At 46.5% G+C, this 21,920-nt stretch overlaps 1 protein-coding gene across 4 annotated transcripts in view; it reads left to right on the forward strand.

The window, feature by feature from the left end:
* The first annotated feature begins 1,929 nt into the window (after window positions 1-1,929).
* The window catches only part of PSPC1 (paraspeckle component 1), a 998,435-nt gene continuing 978,444 nt past the window's right edge, over window positions 1,930-21,920 (forward strand). For 3 of the 4 annotated variants that reach the window (XR_011284271.1, XR_011284272.1, XR_011284273.1), the window contains exon 1: window positions 1,982-2,489. Coding sequence is in view for 1 of the 4 variants with exons in the window: in XM_069640796.1 (XP_069496897.1) it covers window positions 2,109-2,489 (381 nt within the window). In the remaining 3 variants the exon portion in view is untranslated. Of the gene's footprint in view, window positions 2,490-21,920 lie in introns of all 4 variants that reach the window. The other variant, XM_069640796.1, reaches the window with a different exon arrangement.

Below are 21,920 nucleotides of genomic sequence, written 5' to 3' on the forward strand. Positions count from 1 at the left end.
GGGTTGATTCTACTTCTTGTGCAAAGTAGAAATATACTTATAATAATGTGCTTCGTTTGAGGTATATTATGTATAATGGCACTTGCCGCACTATTCTTCTACTAAGCATAGCAAGCCGCACTGTTTTCTTAGCTTCCTTGTGGTTCCAAGCGTAGTTACAGGTGTAAACTGGTCGAATATCTTTGCCTTGCTCATAGCTTTAAACGTCTTCCATTTTGACATTGTTCTTCTACTTTAAGTTCACGATATCCTTATTCATGACGTTTCGCCTCTTTGCGTCATTCTCGGGTTGTCAATTCTTCTATCTGCAAGTCAGTCCCGGTCCTCGTGACGTCACCATTTGTCTTCCATCAAGGCCTTTTTGGTTTCTTCAGGGACTGTACTCAGACGATCTTCATTTTGTTTCATTTGTTGCTAAGGTTTTCTCAATGGGTAACTTACTGTCCATGGTTTCCTTGGTACTGGTACTTCGATAGGTGACGTTCTTCTGAAAGGTACTGGGCAGAGCCCTACTGCGGCTCTCTGCTGGTTTATTTGCTCATCATACGTCACATATCTCAGTGTGAACGTTCCTGGAACTTCAAAATGGATGATTGGAATGCAGGCTTTATTCAGGACCTCCTCTACAGTATAATGGGTCCGAGGGTTGCAGGGGTGTCCCCCGCATCCGCGGAAAAACCACTGCATTTTTGCCGCAATTTTAAGACATGGAACCCCTAACAGTTGACACTGCTATATCATTACATAGGCTGTAATCATTATTATTTTTTCATTTATAAAGCGCACTAAACCTGGGAGCATGAAGGCGCTGTATATTATTATTATTGGAAACAACTTTCTCAAGATTTGGAGCGTAGTCTAACATTCGAGCTAACCTTTTTTTCTGGAAGCTATGGTGGATAAACTATTAAAGGCAGAAGCGAACCTAGAATCCAACAGCCAAAGACACTAAAACGGCTAAATCATGTAGTGTATGCTGAACTAAGTGCCGGCTTTTACCGGTTTCTGGAACATATGCTATGGCCTTCATTTTCAATATGTGGTTGATGCTTAACTACCTTGAAAAATGGTTCCTGCAGGGCTTCCGGTGCAGAATAGATGATGGCCCTACGTTTGTTTCTGCCCTTTCCCATGCTGTTATTCAGATTGTGTTTCATTCTTGTACTTCTGTAACTTACTTTTTTAAAGGTTTGTAACAAACCAATAAAAATAAAAAAATAAATATATTAGCTGGGCAAAACTTGGGTTGCAGGAACATAGTGATACATACACTAGACATACAATCGACATATTTAGAGCCACGTTTTTAGTCTTTTTCAGAATTACCAATACGATTGATCTGCTCTCAGATTGGGGCTAAGGTGTTCCACAGCACAGTTTACCTGCAGTGATCAGGAAGCTAGAGCCTCTCCAGCTTTGGAAATAAGACACACAGTGCAACTATCAAATATATATAAGTTGCAGGAACGGAGTTGAACACGAATGAGCTCGAACCTACACCCGCCTCCCCCCTTCTCTGCTTACCACAGTAGCACAGCACAGAGGTGGTGGTTAAAAGTCATGCAGCAAGCACTGCCCTTTATAAACTGTGACAGACCTTTTTTCCACGCTCATCACATGCCAGAAAAAGGTTCAGTGAATTGGGCACACAGCGTCTGTGGGAGTTTGTGCTATAGTTTGTGCTTCTAAAGTCACTTCTATTGTACATAGACGTCGATTACTTCACACATGATGTCTATCAACTTATGTTGTTCTTCATTCAATAATACTGTATAAAATAAAATAAAGTATTAAAATAAAAAGAAGTCACTGTAAGCGATGATTGTCTTGGAAGTACCGCCACAAACACGCAGACGTCGATTTCCCTCTGATACTTTTCTGGTGCATAAGCCTTTCTTCAGTAGGAGGCGAGGGCTTCGACGACGGAATGTTCGGGAGTGGGCGGGGCATATTTGGATCGACGCATTACGTCCCACAACCGTCAGGACCAGCGTCCCTTCGTTTTTCATCGCCATATTGGTAGAGAGCTGTTTGCGCCACTGAAGCCGCAGCAGAGCCTGTGTTACTCCGACCTCCTGTTGTCCATTACTGTACTCCACGCACCCGTCATGTCAATGTACCGAGGCGCTCCAGCTGGCCGTAACCAGGGCCGCTATGATTACAACTTCGGCGGTGGTCGGGGTAAGCGCGGCCCAGAGCCGACCATGCTGCGGCGGCCCGAAGAGGAGGAGGAGCGGCGGCCCGAGGATGAGATCGAGCAGCCGCAGGAGGAGGAGGAGGTTGAGGAAGAGCCGCGTGTGCCCATCACTCTGGACATTAAGAACCTTCTCAAGCCCGGCGAGAAGCCCTTTACGCAGCGCTGCCGCCTCTTCGTTGGTAACCTCCCCCCGGATCTGACTGAGGAAGATTTCAGAAAGCTCTTCGTCAAGTATGGCGAGCCCAGCGAGGTGTTCATCAACCGCGACCGTGGCTTTGGCTTCATCCGCTTGGTGAGTAGAAAGAAGGGAGGTGTGATTTCAACTGTCGGTCTGCCACTATCCCAATTTAAAAACTACCCTCTCTCTCTATGTGCAAGGCGGTGCCCCATAGAAATTGTTTTCTCGCCATGCGTCTTGTCTGTCTAAGGCCCTTTTTGGGACGGCAGAAAGATCACAAGCCGCTATAGACTTAAGTCCCGCACTATCATATCCCGAGGTTCTCCAGCGCGCGGTACTCTCGCCCTTTCTTTACCAAGTAACACGAACGCCGTTATAAAATGTATGTCCCGACCACGCTAAATCTGGGTGATGTAACGGCTCCGGAACTTTATCAGTACTGTTCAACCTACATGATAACTTCGCCAACAAGTGTCTTCGCCATCTTATTCAAGGCAATGAAGTCGTGTACCATGTTGGCAGGAGCGTGCTGGCAGGACATCACCGGCACGGTCAGTAAATCCCATTCGAAAACTGTTTCATTATTCTTCAGCACACACAAAGCATTGTAAACGATATTGCGCTCACAGGCTTTGCCACAAAACAAGACGTCTAGGCCAATGCTAGCATGGAAGTGTCAGCAGTACATTAATAATGTGTGTTTTTGCTGCACTTCTCTTAACATACATTTTTAATGGGGCACGTTTTCTCAACTACCTTTCGAGGGGAAAGTGTCCAATCCTTCCTAGCTTACCAAACCACCCGGGTCTTCTCTCCGGGGGCTTCAGCCCATCCCCATCCTCTGTGGCGTCCCCCCCAAGGGTTCTGCGTCTTGCCGACCCTATACAATATCTTCACTAACCTATTGTTTGACCGCCTTGATAACCTGGGTGTCACATAAACAAACTATGCTGATGCTAGCAAGGTTCTCATCACCCTATCAGGCTGCTATGAAAAGGATTCCACATGGATCAACAACCTTTACCTGGAGATTCAATCCTGGATGGCAGAACACGGCATATGCCTCAATGACGAGAATACTGGGCTCTTTTGTTGGCTCCCAACCACGGCTAAGCAAACTGGACCCCCGCTGTCTATCAACATAGACTGTAACCTAATAACCACACTATCGCTCAAAAACAGGTGTACGCCACAGCCACTTCCACAGCTTATACGAATAAGCTCATCAATGCCTGCAAACCCTTCCTCTCGCCCTCCAGCTGCATTACACTTGCCAGAGCGCTAGTGCTTTAAAAAATTGACTACTTCAATACTTTGTCTCCTCAGAACGCAATTTGAATAAACTGCAGGTGCTACAGAATAATGCACTCAGAGCTGCTCTGAGTATCCCGCAACACTCGCACATCTCAAGCTTTAGACAAGATGCCCATTGGCTCCCTGTATGAGATAGAATCACCCTCAGATCCTTCATCGTCCACAAATGCCTCTCCAATGACGCCCCCAAATACCTGGCAGACAAGTTCATCAAACGCACCTCTACCAGACCAAATAGAACGTTGTATTATAACTGTCTTTCCATCCCCAAATTCCCCCCCAAAAAAAAAAGCGGGTGGTTCCAGCTTCGCGGTCCTAGCCGCCAAACACAACGCTATACCGCTGAACCTTAGAGCAGAACCCTCCTTTTGGACTTTCAGAGCCAAAACAAAGTCTTGGCTTGCCAACAAGAATCCCACCGCTATCTGACACATGTACTCGTTTTCTGTGCCAACCACCATGTAAGCCTGTCAACTGCTCTTACTGTTATCACCTTTATGTATAAACTCTGCTGTAAATTCCTCTGTCTCCAGTGCCCAGTTACCCCAGGGTTCGGCACGCGGTAGAAACTAAACTAAACTGTGACCACACACGGCTGCTAAATCAACTCGAGTGCAACCCTGGTGTCTTTGATGGGGCTGACTCAGCGGGCGAATGTTCCGATCAATGCTCAATCCGCCATGTACTTATAAGTGACATCCACACAGAGAAAATACATGTAGGTGAATTGGGCAGACCTGGGCGTTTTACTGCCAATGAGGGACCTGACCCATCAGTTACTTAAAAATCCTTTTCCCTCTGGCTTCACTGTTTGTGTCTAGCAGTGCTCCAGCTAATATTTAGTAGAGTATTTTTAAAGTTGGGGGGGCGGGGTGGATTGGGCAGTAGGTAAAGTCCCATTCCCAATATATGTTTTAACTGTACAACACTACAGCAATAAGTATGCTTGTGCACATATTCATGCTCATTGAAAGATACATTTTTACCTCTAAAGATTGGGAAGCAATGAGCTACGTTTTTTCCTGTGGCACTACATGTATTACTGATCTGAACCAATCCATACAGCTATGTGGGTGAAAGCAGGTTGATGGGGTCCTTCCTATGTGTCTGTTTCTATTTTATTTTTATGGAGTAAAAGTGGCCGATACACCCTTTTTTATTTTCTGGGTTGTAGAATACAACTTCATAGACCAATCCTCTACATGTTTTGCAATTTTGATCAAATGAGCAGCAATTAAAGCCAGTTATCGGGCATCCCCAATGCTCGGGCAACCAGTCGGGAGGACATAGTGTATGTAAATCTAACTTGCACATAAGCCTGACTGTACAGCCTCTTCGCCTAAGGGCCCCAAATCGAACGGCTGCTCCAGACTGTTTGCCCATGTTCACCTGAAAAGCCAGTACGAGCAGCGACTAACAAGATAAGTGTGGTCTGGCTGCAGAGTACAGCAATCACTGTATTCCAAAAAGCCCCGTCTCTTACATACACAACATAGACTATAAAAATCAGCCAGCTAGTAAAGAATGCCCATATCACTGCTGTCAGCCAACCATTCAGTTGTCTAATTTACTGTTGTGTACCATACTTGGGCGTTCTCCCTCTGTCCAGATACCTAAAATATAGGTGTTTTGCATGTTGTGCCTCCAATTTAGGTGTTCACACTGTCCAGGTGAAGTTAAGCTATGCGTTGCACTCAGAATTATGGAGATTAGTATTGCGTCATATTTAGACAGAACTGTAATATTAGCCTGAGTTGCATCTATATGGTGATGCCATTAACCAACCATACAAAAAATCTTACCCCTCTGCCTACACCTCTGTACTCCACCCAAGCACAACATACCGCGCGCACTTCTCTACTCCGCTACAACAAAACAAACCACACGTAGTCTTGCACAACAGCACATGACTGCAACCAACCGAAAAGCACACTTGGGTTCAGCGAACAGGATTAACCGAACTGATGCTGCCAACAAACAGCACATCACAGACTAACCCACCGCCACCCTCTTTCCCTTTCAGATCGGCCAGAGGACCACTCCGGTGACGATAATGCACAGTATAAATATCCTTTAACATACCATTGAGATGTAAAGTTAAACTTCTTGGCCGTTATATATGATTCATTATGTTTAAATGAGTACTAGATGTTCCTAATTCTTAACGTTATTGGCCTGGTGAGCCAAACGTAGCTCTTGCTTTCAAGCTAGCCGGGTTCTCCTAGGTTAGAAGCAGGAGCTCAATAGGTCTGAATTTGCTGGGCGCTATCACCCGTGAATTGGACCAACATTGGCTCAAAACCTTGCACCTTTCCTGCAGGAGAATCTCCTAAGTCGTTCTATTCAGGAACTTGATGTCTCTCCCGAGCTCACCTACTTGTTAAAAGCTCTGCTACATCTTGTTACCGGCACGATTTTTGCCTCTGTGCTTGTGAAGGATTTGCAAAAGTGGGTGGGTAGTGAAAACATATTAGACGATGTGCACTCTGAATTCAGAGAGGGGAGCTCAACGACACACAACTTGCTGATGATTGACCACATTATAGTTAAAGCTAGAGTGATAGGTAACCCAGTGCTTTATGCAGCTTTCATAGATTGTCGTGGTGTATTTGACACTGTTAATTTGAAGTAATGGGTTAAATTGGCTCTGTTGGGTTGCCCACAAGATCTGCTAACCTTGGTTAGGAGGCTTCACACCGATACGGATGTAATGGTTAGGTTGGACAGTTGGTGAGGTGGTTCACTGTTCCTATTGCAGCAAAGAGGGGGGTGAAAACTGGTTGCGCATTGGCCCCTCTCCTGTTCAGCCTTTACCCATCGGATCTACTATCAAAGTTGAGAATACATAATTGTGTGACCCAGGATTGGACAAGTGCATACAGGCAGTCTGCTTTATGCAAATGATGTTCTTGTGTTCTACCATACCTCTGGTGGACTGAATTCATCTTTGAGGACTCTGGAACTTATGGCAATTGGTCCCTCGCCCCTGATGGGAAGAAAATGTGAATATGTAGATTATGAGTACCTGGGAGTAAAGATGGATGTGGGGAGTTCATATGTGTCTAAAGAAAGAAAGGCACTCCTGAATACAGCATGGACAGAATACTGCATTTATATAGGTAATGTTTTAGTCCATCCATTCTGTATGGATTAGAGGCCTAAAAACTGGTGTGAACCTAAAATGTTTGGGAATTGTTTTGGCCGAGAATTCTATCCCTGCCTCCTTGTGTGCCAATTTCTGTTATATGGCTCTAGATGGGTTTGAAGTTACTCAGACAGGTTATCGAAAAGAAAGGTTTGCTTTATTTTAAGTTTCATAAAGAAAAAAGTTACCCAATATTGAAGGTAGTGGGTACACTCTTTGCATCTACCCATTGTTACTTGCAGAGAACCTCTTGCTTGAAGCTCTGTTATAAGATGTTCAAATGGATCTTTTGGCTAGTTAACCAGTTCCAGATCTTCCAGCTTTGAGTCGGAAATGGTAAAGCTGGGGGCCTGGGACTGGATTGTTAAACATGATAAATTGAGGAGACTAAACATCAGTTGAGATCTTTGAGAACACGCACACTTTTTGACCCCCCACAAAGATAATGGACAATTTGCCCTTTTGTAAAGGTGCATAGGTTTATCCTGTTGCTCTGGGTCAATCAGTTACCTGTTTTGTATAGTAGGTCATAGATTGGGTGTAACTTTGGAGCACAGATTGTGTTGAATATGTAAAATTCCCGGTAAACTTGAGACGCCAAGACATGTATTTCTGCAGTGTTGGTATCCTGACCCACAGTTTGAGAGCTGGGTGGGTTTGTCTATTGCCCTGATGCTATCAAGAGTCTGGATTTCTGGAAATGTCTTGGTACGCAATGCACTTTATAGAATATGGATTTATATTGCTGCTAAAAAATAGATGGGAGTTTAACTTTTATTATTTTTGGAGTGTTTTAAACTGATTGTATTTGTTAATTTGATGAAGATTTGTGTTTTTTGGTGCCCATTAGTTTCTTTTGAAACTAAACACTCTAAATATAAAAAAAGCTTCTAAGAATGGCAGAGCCTACAAGAACTAAAAACTGATGACCATGATAAAAATGTATTTGTAGTTCTGTCCTTCTTCCGTACCTTCCACAGTGGTCCAAAGGTGGGAAGCTTCCCTGATCTTTTTGGCAGACATGCTCTAGGCACCCAGACACTCGCCAGTTTTGACCTGATGGTGTTTTCCAGCTTGACCCATTACCTAGCCTCTGCTGGTCTCTGGTGTTATAAGATAAGAAGCTAAATAATTTAAATGGTATGTTTGGGTATCCAGTCCTTCACTGCTTCAGGAGTATAACGCCGTTGACTGGGTTTCTCATCCCTTCCCATAGATGGCGAAGTAGTGTAGTCCTAAGTTTGCCTTAATAGTGTGACAGAATCGGAATCAATAATGCGATGAAACGAAAAAGGGTTTGAAGCACCTGTTGCAGCCAACCCAAAGTACTCCACTTGTAATTAAGTTGGTTCCACAATGCAGGAAGGTTTAGGTTACATTATTAAGCACCTCAATATAGCCTTATTCCTAGAAATAAAATGTTTCTCTACACCATCTTAAAGGACATTTCTCATTCCACTATCTACAATACAATCAGCCTTCCTAAGAGCCTCTAGGTATGTGGGTGGGTTGAATAAAAGGCAGATCATCAATCCTATTTTATGTCTCCCTCATTCGTATCATCTTTGCAGATTATTTCTGCAAACTGCTCAATTGCTAGTGCATATGCGAGCAGAGAAAGATGACAGCTCGGCCCTTGTGTTTTTTACATTAATCTACAGGAGGAAACCCCATGAACCTGCACCACTACTGAAGCTTGAGAATATCCCGTGATCCTCCTCTTCGCCCCAAAACCACTGCCAACAAGTGACACCCAACCTTTTAGTTGGTTTCAGCAAGACTATCTGATTGTCTTCTGCTTTTTCAATGAAAGGGATCACGACCTTATGTTGGTTTGTAGGACTATTTGCATTGGCTGGAGAGTCGGGTGTCAATTGACAGGCTTGAAGATAGGAAGGCGATAGTGCCCCTTACAAAGATCATCATCCATGAACACTATAATGCTGCACGACGATTTACAGTTCATCCTATCAACTGAGGATGAGCCATTTGATATTGTTAAGGCTTTTGATTGGCTGTATATTGTAGTTAAGAATGTGATGTCTACCACTAGAGGCCCTAAAAGATAGTTTAACCCTAGGCTTAAGCCATAAAATAAGCACCATCGCGGTTAGTGATGTAATTCAGTCGATTTGCTAATTTGACACTTGTGTGAACAGCTGGAGATTTAACCTGCTGCAGCCTTTGCTTGCCTTTGGGGTTCTCTTGACAGTGCTGTCATCCTTTGACAGCCAGTTTTAAGGGACAAATGTGAGTTCAGTGGAAAATTCTCCCCTACTCTCAATGGTTCCAATGGCCAGCATTGGAGTGTTATTTGAGCAGTTATTTTTGTTAAAATAATTGCTAACCACCAGATCAACATAAGTTGTCAATAGGTAACTATATATTCTGTTTTACAATCAGTATTTTTAAGACTGTCCTGCAATTCCTTTGCTATACTGTGGGTAATTGCATAATTTCTTCTACAAAACACTGCCATGTCTCCATGTTACTGAATAAAGGTTAGGTTAGTGTAATACATTTTAGGTTGGTGTATCTCGTTGTTTGAACTATATTTGTGTATGGGAAGGTGGGAATTTATTTCCAGCCCTGAACTATAACTTGAACACTCTAAATGACATGGCAACAATTGCTTGAACGCTTAAGAGGAATGGTTTCTATATCATTCTGGCAACTAGTTGCAAAAGGTTCCATCAGCAATTTGGCAATTGAAATTGTATACCCTATGCCTGTTGATATGACCCTGTCCATAAACAATATGTTTCGAAGTAGGTTTATTCATGAGAAACTGTGCTATTCACTCAATGATCAATCTAGTCAAGGAGTGCACAACTGATTTCGTCACAAGCCGTTTATGGTGAGGCGAAATGTAACTGTCTTTTGATGGAGGCTACGTGGGCGGGAGGTAGTGGCAGTGGGCTTTTACGGCCCCAGAATTTTGTTAAAAGCATAGAAAAAGAATACTTGTTGGAACACGTACAACTTTGACACTACTGGCCCCCCTCCCCAATTCCCAAAGCTTTTGCTCCATTGTTTCATCACTTTATCACCAGGATTTTCAGTTTGTGGGGACATTATGGTTCTTTAGACATTGTGCGGGAAATCACCGGGGCCTCCAGGACTGCAGAAACAAGTATACCCAGAAAACACTGTGGGATTAGAAATCAACTGAGGCTGTATCTGTGAGGAAGCCAGATTTTACACTGCATTTGCAAATCCTGGCGCACGATAAGATGAAAGCGCTACCCTCCGACTCTGGTACCTCTGTGACAACGTAACTGCGGAGGGACGACGGACAGCACGATAACGAGCACCCCTGAACCAACATCAACTACAGTAAAAGGAGATTATATCCTCTTGGAATTCTGGCCCAGACACAAGATGGATGGGAGTAGAACATAGGACTTTTCACCAAGAAGTCCAAAATAGTGCAAGAAGACCATAATGGTCATACATAACCAACTGTTATACTACAAAACAAACTGAAGAATTTCCTAGACTTGTGATCAACAATAAAGGAAAGAAACATGTTGGGTAGGGTTGATTGCTGAATGACTGTATGTATGGATGACGGAAGTATGGATGAATAGAACGTTTCTGGGAATATTGATTATCCTGCTAGGATAGGTAATTGTTTTATAATAGATTACTAATTTGAAAAACTTGTCCTTCTGGTGAATTGAACAGAGAATCAATGTACTTGGTAACAGTGTTGTTTGTTTTACTTGGGATAATAGGGCCCAAAATATTGAAAATGTTCAAGAATTGGTTTTAGAAAAGATGATTTTTATTGAAATGTTTTATAAAATGAAAATTGATAATTTTGATAAATTGTTTGAAAGAGTATGTTGGAATTTAATGAACAAACATATGACTGAGCCAGATGAATAAGGTACTGGAGAAGCAAGGGACCGTTTAAACAATAGTGTTGTATTTTTAGTCTTTTGACTTCCACAGGGTTGCTTTTGAAGTGGTCCCGATAAATATTCCCTCTAGTCTCTCAACGTTTTGTGCAGGAAATCCAAGACCACTTCTTTCCATTACATGATGAATTTGGTGTGGTTCCCTTGGAGGCAGGGATATAAAGTTCCAGACTTCCATTTCTGTGCTATAACCAGCATTGCAGCTATGTCGCCGCCCAGTGGAATGTGCTGTGCCCTCCTGTGCAGAATGTTTTCTTTCGGTCGTCTGGGCCCCTGTTACCCAAATATTTCGCTTATGCTGTGATTAACTACTTTCTAGAAGTCTCCCAGTTTTGGGCATCTCCACCATATGTGGAGCCAGTCCCCGGTTCCGCCGCTAACACTGTTTGGTATTTAAGATGTGTTGCAGGCGAGCCGGGCTGAGTTGCCATTGAGTCATTGTCTTATTCCAAAACATGTTATGTTAACGGTACTTATATATCGCACCGTCGCCAACAGAATTGGTCCCCGGGAGCTCTGGAAGATCTGTAAATGAGAAGGTGGGATGGGTTAGTAAGGTGAAGAGGGCGTAGGATAGTGGGAGGAGTGGTGTACTGTTGGCAGCTTCAACTCGGTAGACACTGGCTACTGAGCTTTGGTGCGAGTATTGGATCGGTGTCAGTCCACGTGTGCTATTGGTGCGGTTTATGTGGTGTTGCAGTGTGGTGAAGTGCATGCAGCTGGTTGTGCGAGAGATGGTTGTGAGTTTTTTTAAGTATGCAGAGAGTTAGAGTTTATATATTGGTTAGTGGGTTATGTGACATTTAACATGCAAGCATTTACAGTTCTATTTAAGTGTGGCACTTGCTGCCCTACACAATGTGGCACTCGCCAACCCTAACAATACCATCCAGATACCCCACATTCCAATGTTCATAATTCTATCCAAGTGCGGGACATGCCAACATTCTCAATTCCTTGCAAGTGTAGTGCTTGGCAATCTAATTCCGTCTAGGTGTGGCACTTGCCAACTTTCACAATCCTGTCTAGATACGGCGCAGGCAAATTTTCTCAACTCTTAAGTGAGGCACATGTATCTCACACAAGTATTATGTTATGGTGCACAGGCTAGGGCATATGTTAATGGAAGCCTGCACTGCACACCACCACCACCGGAGCGGCACTTTGGCGGCTCTGAAAAGGGGAGAGGGGGTGAGTCAGTGGGAATGAGCTGGAAAAGTGCAAGAGAGCAGCCATGTGCCATTGGCTAGGTTGAGGGTTGGCTAGGTTGAGGATTCCAGCTAAGTGTGGTGCATGCTAACAATCTTGATTCCCATCTAGATGCGACGCAGGCTAATCTACACAGTTCCCTCCAGGTGTGGTACTAGCAGACTGGTAGGTAAATTGGTATGTATTGCAGGGCAACATTTGCAGTGGTCACAAGTTTTTCTAAGTATGCTTTATGTAAGTCTATGGTAGTCTATGCTATGGGAAGGTAAGGTAGAGTGGCAGGGGTTTTCTGGAATAGAGTAATTGCTCTACACCCCACCCATGCCACACTCAGTTTTTGTTGGTGTCTGCTGACTCCTAGCTTCATTAGCTTCCCCTGCGGACACCTGCAGACACTTGTTGGAGCCGCCCTTTGCCTCAGGCCCTTAGCCGAGGGGGCTGCCCTTGGGTGTCATTATGAGGGTGTAATGGGCCAATCGCGTCGGGAGGTCGGGAAGGCGGGGGAAAAGGACAACAGGAAGCGGGGAGCCATGGAGGGGGAATCCACACTAGGAGGCGTGAGCGGACCCACGCAGGCGTAATTGAGAAGGTGTGCACATTACCTGCTTTTAAGCACACAAAAAATGCTTTTGGGGCAGACTATGGTGGATGGGCCCAGGAATATCTTACCTCCCAGAGAGGTTTGCCAGCGTCACCATTATGACCTGCGTTGGAACCGCTCATGCATCAAAACATGCGTATTTGAATAGCTCGGGTGAGTTTGGGAATGTCCCTTCACAGTTGTTGCCATTCCATTTGCGGAATTGGTTCCCCCCTAGTGTGTCTGCCCATTATATCTTGTGTTTTGGGCCTATGTTCTGCTCTGCTTCCAGCCCCAGTTTGTGTATGTTAGAGATGAGATGTCTATCCTGGATCGGTGGCCAAGAATTTTTCAAATGGAGTAAGGGGGCGGGTTGCAGCCTCGCGCATGAATGGGTTCATTAGCCAATATTGTAGTTGGAAGTAAGGCATCCTATCCGTCTTGGTCCCATTTCTAATTTGCATTGGGTAAATGGTTTCAGGTCGGTGTCCTGCGACATGTCACGTGTGCAGCCTACCTCTTTCCAGTTTTGGAACCTTATAGCATGGCTGTACATTGGGGATTACCACACATAGGTGTATATGGGGACGGGAAGGTGATCTGCCTGTTTATTGCTCGGTTGTCCCAGGGGGTTTATCCCAGCTTTGGGATTTTTGATAGGTGGATGTTTTGTGGGCCGTCCGACTTGTGCAGCCACAGGACCTCCCACAGGTGGGGTGTCGACTACTGCCTGGTCCTTTTGGGTCCAACGTTTCTCTGAGCTGCCTGCAAACCAGTCTTTGACTACCTGTATTTGGGCTGCCAGTAGTACATGCGAAAATTTGGGACGCCTAGCCCACGTTTGCTGACGGGCCATCATTGTTTTCTGCTTTGTGCGGTGGGGGGGGGGGTCGTTCCAGATATATGGGGTTATTAATCTGTGAAGTTCTCAGGATTCCGGCACCGGAACAGGGAGTGCTGAAGGCTACAGAGGAGCTTGGGAGGACCACTATTTTGAGGGCTTTTATCCGACAGAAGGCTCTATTGGTGTAGCTGCTTTTTGACGAGTGTTGGCTGGGGTGGGAAGTTTGCCCTATAGAGCCCCTATAGTGTTGGTGTGATGGTAACCCTTAGGAGTTTGTCCCCTTGTACGAATCGAAATTGCAAAACCTTTTTGGCCTGCTTGAGGTCTTCTCCACCCAGAGAGTGATTCAGAATTTCCGATTTTTGTTCACTTTCAGTCCTGCCACTGGGCCGAACATGTTGATTTCCTGCACTACTCATTGAAGGGATGATTCTGTGTTCATATTGTCTGCATATGCCATGACTGTATGGTTCCTTCTCACACTGGGGTCCCCCACAACGGGGTCCCCTTATTGATTGGTTGGTTGGTCTTAAGGGCTATTAAGAGGCTCTAGGTGGATGGCGTATAGGAGAGGGGGCAGCCTCTCCATGGTGTTAAATAGGAAGGACCATTCAACCCCAACGAGCACCTTTTCGGCGTCTAAGGTGGAGGATGGCAGCATCTCTTGCACTGGATTCCCATTCGCAGAGTACATAATGCGTTTTGTTGTATAAATCCGGATTTGTCTGGATGGATGGGCTCTTGGAGGGTTTTTAGCACATTGGCCAAGATCTGTGTGTAACTTAGCCTCTATGTTTGAGGGTGATAAGCCTGTATGACCCACATTGTGCAGGGTCTTTAGCTGGTTTGGGGAATAGTATGCTCTTGGCTTCCTCCATCGTATGGGTGATGGCGAAAGGCGTCCCCAAAGGAGTTGAACAATGAGGCCAACCTCTGTGCCAGGGCCTGCTGGAATGTTTGGTAAAATGCTGCTGGGTACCCTTCTGCACCTGGGGCTTTATGAAGGGGTAGGCTCCGGATCGCTTCTCTTATTGGCGTGCATGTAGTATTTCTGTTTTTACCCTAACCGGTTCCTTCCTTTCCTCCTCTGGAGGTGTTTCTTGCCTTTTTCGTTTTGGTATTTTCTCTGTAAAACTCTACTGGGATCTTGTACCATTCTATCCATGATGTCCCGGAGGTCATCTTCAAGCTCTGTTTGCAGGGCGCGCAGTTGCTTGCTCGCAGTTGCCCGGGTTTGGGGGGGGTTTCAACCCCCACCCACACACCAGATCGTGGCCTTGACGACGTCCCATACTGATACTTCAGGATTCCCAGTTTCTGCATTGTTCAACGTATTCCTTGATCTTCCCTTCTATTTCTTCCCACATAACTGAGTCTGTCATGATGCCTACCCCCGGGGACCCAGACCAAGTCCAGCAACCCCGGAAGCAGGCATCAAGTTATACTAAGCAAACCCAACAGCCCCTGCTAGGGGCTATTTGGGTGCAGTTCTGGTGCCTATGGCGCCAGGCTCATATGGAGAGTCAGTCCTGGCCAGGCTCGTAGATTAACTTACCTGATGCAGACCATGCTGCAAGAGCTCCAAGCCAAAGGAGGCTTGGAAGGGACTACTTTACCTAAGGGACTCTTCTTTTTAATTTATTTTTTTATACTCGGTTGGGGCTGGGGAGGAATACTTACCTGGGACTACTTTGGAGGCTATTTAAACCACGCCCGAAGAGCAGCACACGCTTCGTGTTCTGCATCCAGCAGCGCACCGCTCACCGTGCCTGTAAGTCTGCATCCAGTTTTCTGCCACGCCCGCCTCGAGTCCGGAGCTCCTAGAAAAAGGGGAGAGAAGGAGAAAAGGTTAGAACAAGAGCAATACGTTTTGATCCTTACCTGAATTCCCGATCCTTCAAGCTGGAAGAAAGAAGTTATTTTATGCTCGTCGCCTCGCCTGCAGCAGCGCCGCACTGAACTCACCGGCCTTCGCAGCATCTTCACATTCCACCGCATCTTTCTGCATGCTCCTGCCGCACTCCGGCACCTAAGGGGAAGACGAGAACAGCAAGGTGAGTCAAGGGAATACACAGAGGCAATATTAATTACCCCCCATAGACTACCGCCGGAGGCATTATTCCCCGAGACTTCCTATTTTCTCTCAGCGCCTGAATAAGGGAGAAAGCAACAGGTTACATATTGACATTATTTTATCAAACTGTGTTGGACAATACAAATCATTACCAGAACATTACCGGTTGCCACGAGGAACTCTTCATTAGGGTCAAGCTGCAACCTGCAAGGAATCAGACAAGAGTGAAAGTCAGACATTTGCACTCTTACGAACTACATACTTAGGGCGTCTTGCCGGGAATCTGAGTCAATATTGTTCTGGAACTCTCCAATTCCTTCGAGCCAGTGGAGGAACTGGTTATCAACGCGCCCCTGCGCTCAATGCAGGATGGAGAGCTCATCTTTCCAAACCATCAGGTGAGACTATAAGAGGGGACATCAAAGGTGATCAGTGGGGAGAACAGCGGGAGTGAGGGAGGGTTAACGCTCAACTCCACGGGTGCTTAATTCCCTTTCTCCATTTGCAGAAGAATATTCCTACGGGCCAAGCAAACAAAGCTAGGTGGGCCAGTCCATCTCGACACTAGGCGTAATATTGGTGGAGGCCGCAGCTGTCCAGTTCAGATCGACGCCCCTGTGGGAGCCAGGTGAGCGTAACCGTCTGTGAGCACCTCCTGTGTAAAGCCCCAGCTCCATAGCCCCTGCTTTTGCCTTTGGATATTAATTGGTATTTAAATGGGGTGGGGGTGTGGTCTGAGTGCAATGGTGTGAAGGTCCATCTGTGTAAACCTGCCAGGAGCATGGTTGAAGACCATATATAGTCGGTGCGTGTGGGAGTAGAACGTGAAGCCCGACTCTGATCTTTTCAATGATGGCCACACATTTTGGCGTGCAAGGTGTTTTTAATTTTAAGGCAGCTTATGGTGAGATGTGGTTGCGTGTTTCCTTTGGTCTCCTGTCTGTCCCAGGCCATATTGAAATCTCCCATCACCAGGATCTCCCCTTGATTGAATAATTCCAACTCGGATAGAACTGTCCTAACTCGGATAGAACTGTCCTTAGGACAGTCTTGCCAGGAATTGGGGGCATATATTGTTGCTATTGTCAATACTGTTGTCTATTCGGAGGGTAACGCACACGTATGGCCCCTCTTTGTCTGCTTTGGTAGCCTTCATTTGAGCTGCTTGCCCTTGTTCAGTGTTAGCCATGAAATGAGAATTCTCCCCAATTTCCCTTACCTAGTGAGTCCCTCAGCAGCTTTGCTGTATCTCTGGAGTTGTTTCTTTCCACTTGGTAAGAGTGTGAGCTTTTCCCCCACTCTTGCTGTTAGTTTGCTGTGTTTTGACCTGTTTTTGTTGTTTGTAGCCCCCTCTTTGTGTGTGTCACACAGCACTTTCTGTGCAGTGTCACACAGCACCTTCTGTGCAGTGTCACACAGCACCTTCTGTGCAGTGGCACAGGGTTGTCATTCAGACTTCCCCCGACTCCATTTCTGAGGTGACTACCGTCCCCCAGAAAAGGGTAAAGTTACCATTAACTTTACTTAGTCGAATCTAACCACAGATCCAGTACACACCAACTTGCATGGAGTGCTGGGAGTGTTAACTCTTAACTTTTTTTTTCTGTACCTCCTAGAGCATTGTTTCGCTCTTTTAGCATTTAGACATGGCTGGTGGCTGTGCTATCTACCCTAAATTTCTACCGTGGTTCTCTTGTTTAACTGTGGTAATATTGTAGGCTATTGTGTTTGCCTCAGACTTAAACCTGCTTGACCAAATCCTTTTTTCGTTTGGCTCCGGTGCAGTGTATTAGCCATTTCTTTTTGTTAAAGTCCTTCTTGTGTTTTACTTACTTTCAAACCAGGTTTGCCTCCTTTGTTCACTGCCTTTTGGCAGGCTTCTACCTTGACGCCCTCCTCAAGGGGCCTGGGTGTCTAGGTGGGCTGAATGTGAGGGAGGGGTGTAGTCACCCCCTGCACAGGGTATCCTAGGAAACCCAAGTCGCACTTTGACCTGATTGGACAAGGTGGTTGTCCGGGCTGGACAACCCCACTGCTGGGTATTTGACAGCCAGGCTGTGAGAATGAGGGTTTTGCGCATAAAAGGCAGGTCTCTTGGGCTGGAAGTCAGAGAGTCGCCACTGGAACTACAAGGAACTGACGAGAAGTGGAGGAGAGGTCGACTGCTGCAACTACCCCGTACTGGTGAAGCCCTGAGCTATCTACCCTTCAACGACTAAGAGGAGATCCAGTCCGAAGTCTTCTTCCCTTGAGCCTGGTGGGAATAACCAGCTCGTCGCCTTCGTGGTTGAATATCGCTGAGCACTGCTGTAGTTGTCTGGATAGCCGCCTGAAGAACCTCTCCTGTTTTTAAGGAGCGCACCTTTTATTGTCGCTGCTGCCACCCTCATCCCTGTGTGGTGCTGACCCCCTCATCGTCCTTCGTGCTGAAACTGCAGGAAAGCGTGGGTCTGCGGGAAACCAACAGGAACTGCCGTGGCACCTGCTACGTTCTTTGAGAAAGGTACTGTGTCCTGTTTGAGGATTTTGGGGGAAATCCCTATTTCTCTACTTTAAGGCTTGTCCTTACTTTTCCCTCATCATTTTGCTTCCGAACATTGACAATATCAAAGTACTCTTGGCAACGTTGAATCTCGAACTGTCCGACTGTGTGATCCTTGACAACAGGCACCCAGTGTCATTTGACTTTGGCTCCGGCCCCTTGACTATTGAATTCCTGTCTGTGTGTTCTTCGATTCTGTCTGCCTAACCAACATATTGCCTGTGATTTTTGCCACCAACTCTCTCTGGGTATTTCGGGTGCTAAGTGTGTTTTTACCCCGGTAGCATTTCTTGCCGCGGATACGCGTTTATCACGGTAACGTGTTCTGTTTCGTGTTAATAACAAATAGTTTAACAAATAAATGTACATGTATATATATATATTTTTACCTGACACCTTGAGTCAGTGTTTGCTTGAGTCACAGTAATTGTGGTCCCTTTGTGTAATCTCTGCTACTGCTCATATTCTCTTGAGGTAAGCCCGGCTGCGCCGCTACTGCTATCACTATAACCTAGTAGTACAGGCTTGTACCAAAGGTAAAACTTGTATTGCCACCTGTAGGCTTAATTGTGTGTAGTGGTCCCTAAGGGCACTGCACAGAATTCTGCCCAACACTGTTGCTATAAGAACCCCTGCAGGTTTACCCTGGGCGTTTGCCTGATCTGCGGGTATCGCCTTAACTTCAGTCGGACTTTGCCCGCATGCTTTATATGCGTTTCTTGGAGCGCACTGTCTTGTGGGAGTAGCCTTTCAAGCTTATTCCTTTCGACTCGAAGTGTGGGGAATTGGACCATCCTACTTGAGGATTCTCAATTGCCTAGGAGCCTGTGCTCTGGGAATAGTTACTCGAATCCCCCTCCCCCCCACTAGATGTAACTGTGGTGGGGGGGGCCTCCCCCAATTTGGGCTCCCCTACCCTTTGTCCAAGTACTGTTAGGTACCACTGCTCTTCACACCCTCATCACCCCCCCTGCCCTGGTGTGAGTCAGTGTCTCCCAAGCCTGACGTCTGGGAGTTAAGCTTGCAGGTCCTCCCAGGGCCAACTCGGGGCGTCCTAATGCCTTTGTGGTGATTCCACGTTCTTTCGTCCATTTGCCGGCTCTGTCCCCTGGGTCTGCAGCTTGGGTATCCTGCTGGGGTGTTAGTGCTGTTGGTTCCCAGTGTCGCATTCCTTCCAAATTTGCGTTGCCTGTAGCTTTTTGGGGGTCCTGATTTTGTGGGCCTCGTAGCTGTGGCTTCTCTTTGCTGGTGTCCATTCCCATGACTTAATGTTGGGAGATCCGCGGCGCATCTGTATCCTGGGCCGCCTTAGTCTTCCTCAATGCGAAGCAAGTGCGCCCCTTCCTCCCTTGTGATCCTCTGCTGGCGGCCTTCTCAGCTGTCCAAAGAGGAATGTCAATTTTATTTCATTTGCTTGTCCTAGGGCCGTCTCACCACCACCCTCATTTCTCTACTGGAGGGTCGGCTCCTGATGTAGGCGTATTTCCGCCCCGTTAAAGGTGATTGGTTCCGCTGTGCAGGCCGCTATAGCCTCTATTGGAGGATACCCTGCTAGGGCTAACAAACAGTCTCTTGCCCGCACACCCGGTTCCTGTCGTTTGGGGCCAGTCCTGTGGAGTCTGTCTATTGGGATTTCACCTGACGCTTCCGAGCCCAGAAGGTCGGAAAGATCTGTACGGCGTAGGCTTCAGGTCACCATCGCCTCTCTTCCGGCAGGTTCTGGATGCATATGTTTGATCTGCGTGACCTTCAAGGTCTTCGCATTGCCATGCAATGTTTTGGGCTACACTTGCCAGGTCTTCTAGGGACACGTCTATTTTGCAAGTATCCTCTGCTTCTTCCTGTAAGGCGCTTGCTGATGTCGGCTGTGATGTCTTATGTCTTTGATGGGATTGTTTGATTTCCCCCATGAAGGTGAATTGCGTTTGGTTTGTAGCTCTAGTTTTTCCTGGAACTCAAGGAAGTAGGCTTCAATGTCGGCTGTTGAGGAGGCCATTCTGCGTGGAGGGTTATCTGAAGTGTCCTCTGGAGTGTTTATGATCGTCTGTAGATTGCCTTGCTGGTCTCCTAGGTCAAGCTCTTTAGCCCAGCAGCAGTATGGGGCCTGCTATTGCTTGTGTTTTCTTGCTGGGAGTGTTCTTCCTTTTGCTGTCCCTAGGGTGAGAAGCTTTATATTACTTTTGCTTGCTAGCCCACCCTTTCTCGTGGGTCTCTCTGCGGGTACGTTGCTTGGTGACGTTATACCTCAACGGTCTGTACTCTGTTTTAAGCTATTCTTGGGCCGCCCGAGGCCACGTTGTCACCCTGTGTAAGATGCTTGAGGGGGCGTTTGTGAATGCCAGGTGGGGCTTCAGTGATATGCAGAGTTTTGGCGGTGTTGCTGGTGTTCGTGCTGCAGTGGCTGAAAGGACCCGCTCTATATCTGCTCCTTGGGGCATGCAGGGTAGCTGTCTTTGGGAACCTCTTCGTGGACAGCTTGCTGTTATCACGTCCTCACAGGATTGGCTACCATCTTGGAATCAAGAATTTGATTTTTAAGGTGTATTTTTCTTAATTTCTATTTCAAACTTGTTGACATTTTCTGTTTTAAAGTTTTTGTTTCATAAAGACATAATGGTAAATTTCTGTCTTGCATTACAGAAGTAAGGCAATGGCAGACATACTCCTACGCCCCGTCCCCTTTCCTCCATACTTCTGGGAAATTCTGTCTTCGGGGTGGGACCGGAGCACTTTGTCAAAAAGCATAAACAATTAAAATGTTTGTCCTGTTTTTCCTGTGCTGCGCCCCCTGCATCGCCCTTCAGTCCTTTTCTCTGCGTGGTCTGGGCTGAATGTACTCGTATCACCGGGAATTTTTTCTTTTATTCCCTTTGTCCTTCCTGCTCAGTTTCCATGGTCATCTAGCCCTCCGTCTATGCTGTAGCGTCTGGGATTCGTGTTCTATTCTACATGCAAATGTCGTGTCGCGAGGGCGCTTCCCCACTCTTTGCCTTGAGTGTCCAGGCCCGGAACATTGTTGGGACTAATGTTTTTATTGCGATTCCCCCTGTCGGGCACTCCAGCGTCGTCGTCTTTGGTGGGAGGTGCTGTTTCAACGCGCTCCTCCACTGCATCTGCGGCTCTTCATCGAGGAAAAAAAATGCCCAGTAAGTTCTTTACTTTTTAGGGCACCCCGGTCAGGGGACTCCTTCCCGGGGTCTTCCAAGACCAGGAGGGTCTTCCAAGACCCTGAGGTGTCTCACAAGGGCCTAATAGGCAGACCAAAGCGTCCTCCAAGGGTTCCCACAGTGGGCCTGCCAAAACCGGACATTCTTTTGAGATTCCCCGTTTTGGGGCTAAAGTTTAGCCCAATTATGTAGCTCTGGGTACCAGGATTCGCATCTCCATTTCTGGAGCTTTCCACACACAGTTGCGACTCGAGGCCGCTCTTCAGGGAGCTAAGCGGTCTGGGTTCCATCCAGAGTTTCCCCTTTGTAGGGCTAAATCCAATACTGGCTGAGCTGAGGGATCCTCTTTGAGGGTCCTGTCGGTGAGCTACATTCCTCAACCTTCCCACGCTCAGGGTTGTGGTGGTACCAGCTCTGTCAAGGGTGCAAGGAAGGCGGTCACACACCTCAGGCCTTAGAGTACCGGCTCGGCCGAGGTTCCTCCATTGGAGGCTAATTCTGGGGCTGTTCCTGAAAGTGTTCAGGAAACAACCCTAGATCTGCCAGTATCTGCTTGGCTGAGGATCCTTGTTTCAAGGCTAAAGTGTCACATGTCACCTGACGTTACCTCACCTTCTCCTGTGATGCAGTTCACCTCGGGTGTCGACAAAATGGTGGCTCAACCTCCACTGTCCACAGCAGCCATTTTGTCTGTACTCTTACAAACGTTCACTACGGCTGGTGCTGGGGGGGGGGGATTCTTTTTGG

The sequence above is a fragment of the Ambystoma mexicanum genome, chromosome 7q, assembly GCF_040938575.1.
Source record: "Ambystoma mexicanum isolate Mex_15411 chromosome 7q, UKY_AmexF1_1, whole genome shotgun sequence".
In the NCBI taxonomy this organism is placed as follows: Eukaryota; Metazoa; Chordata; class Amphibia; order Caudata; family Ambystomatidae; genus Ambystoma; species Ambystoma mexicanum.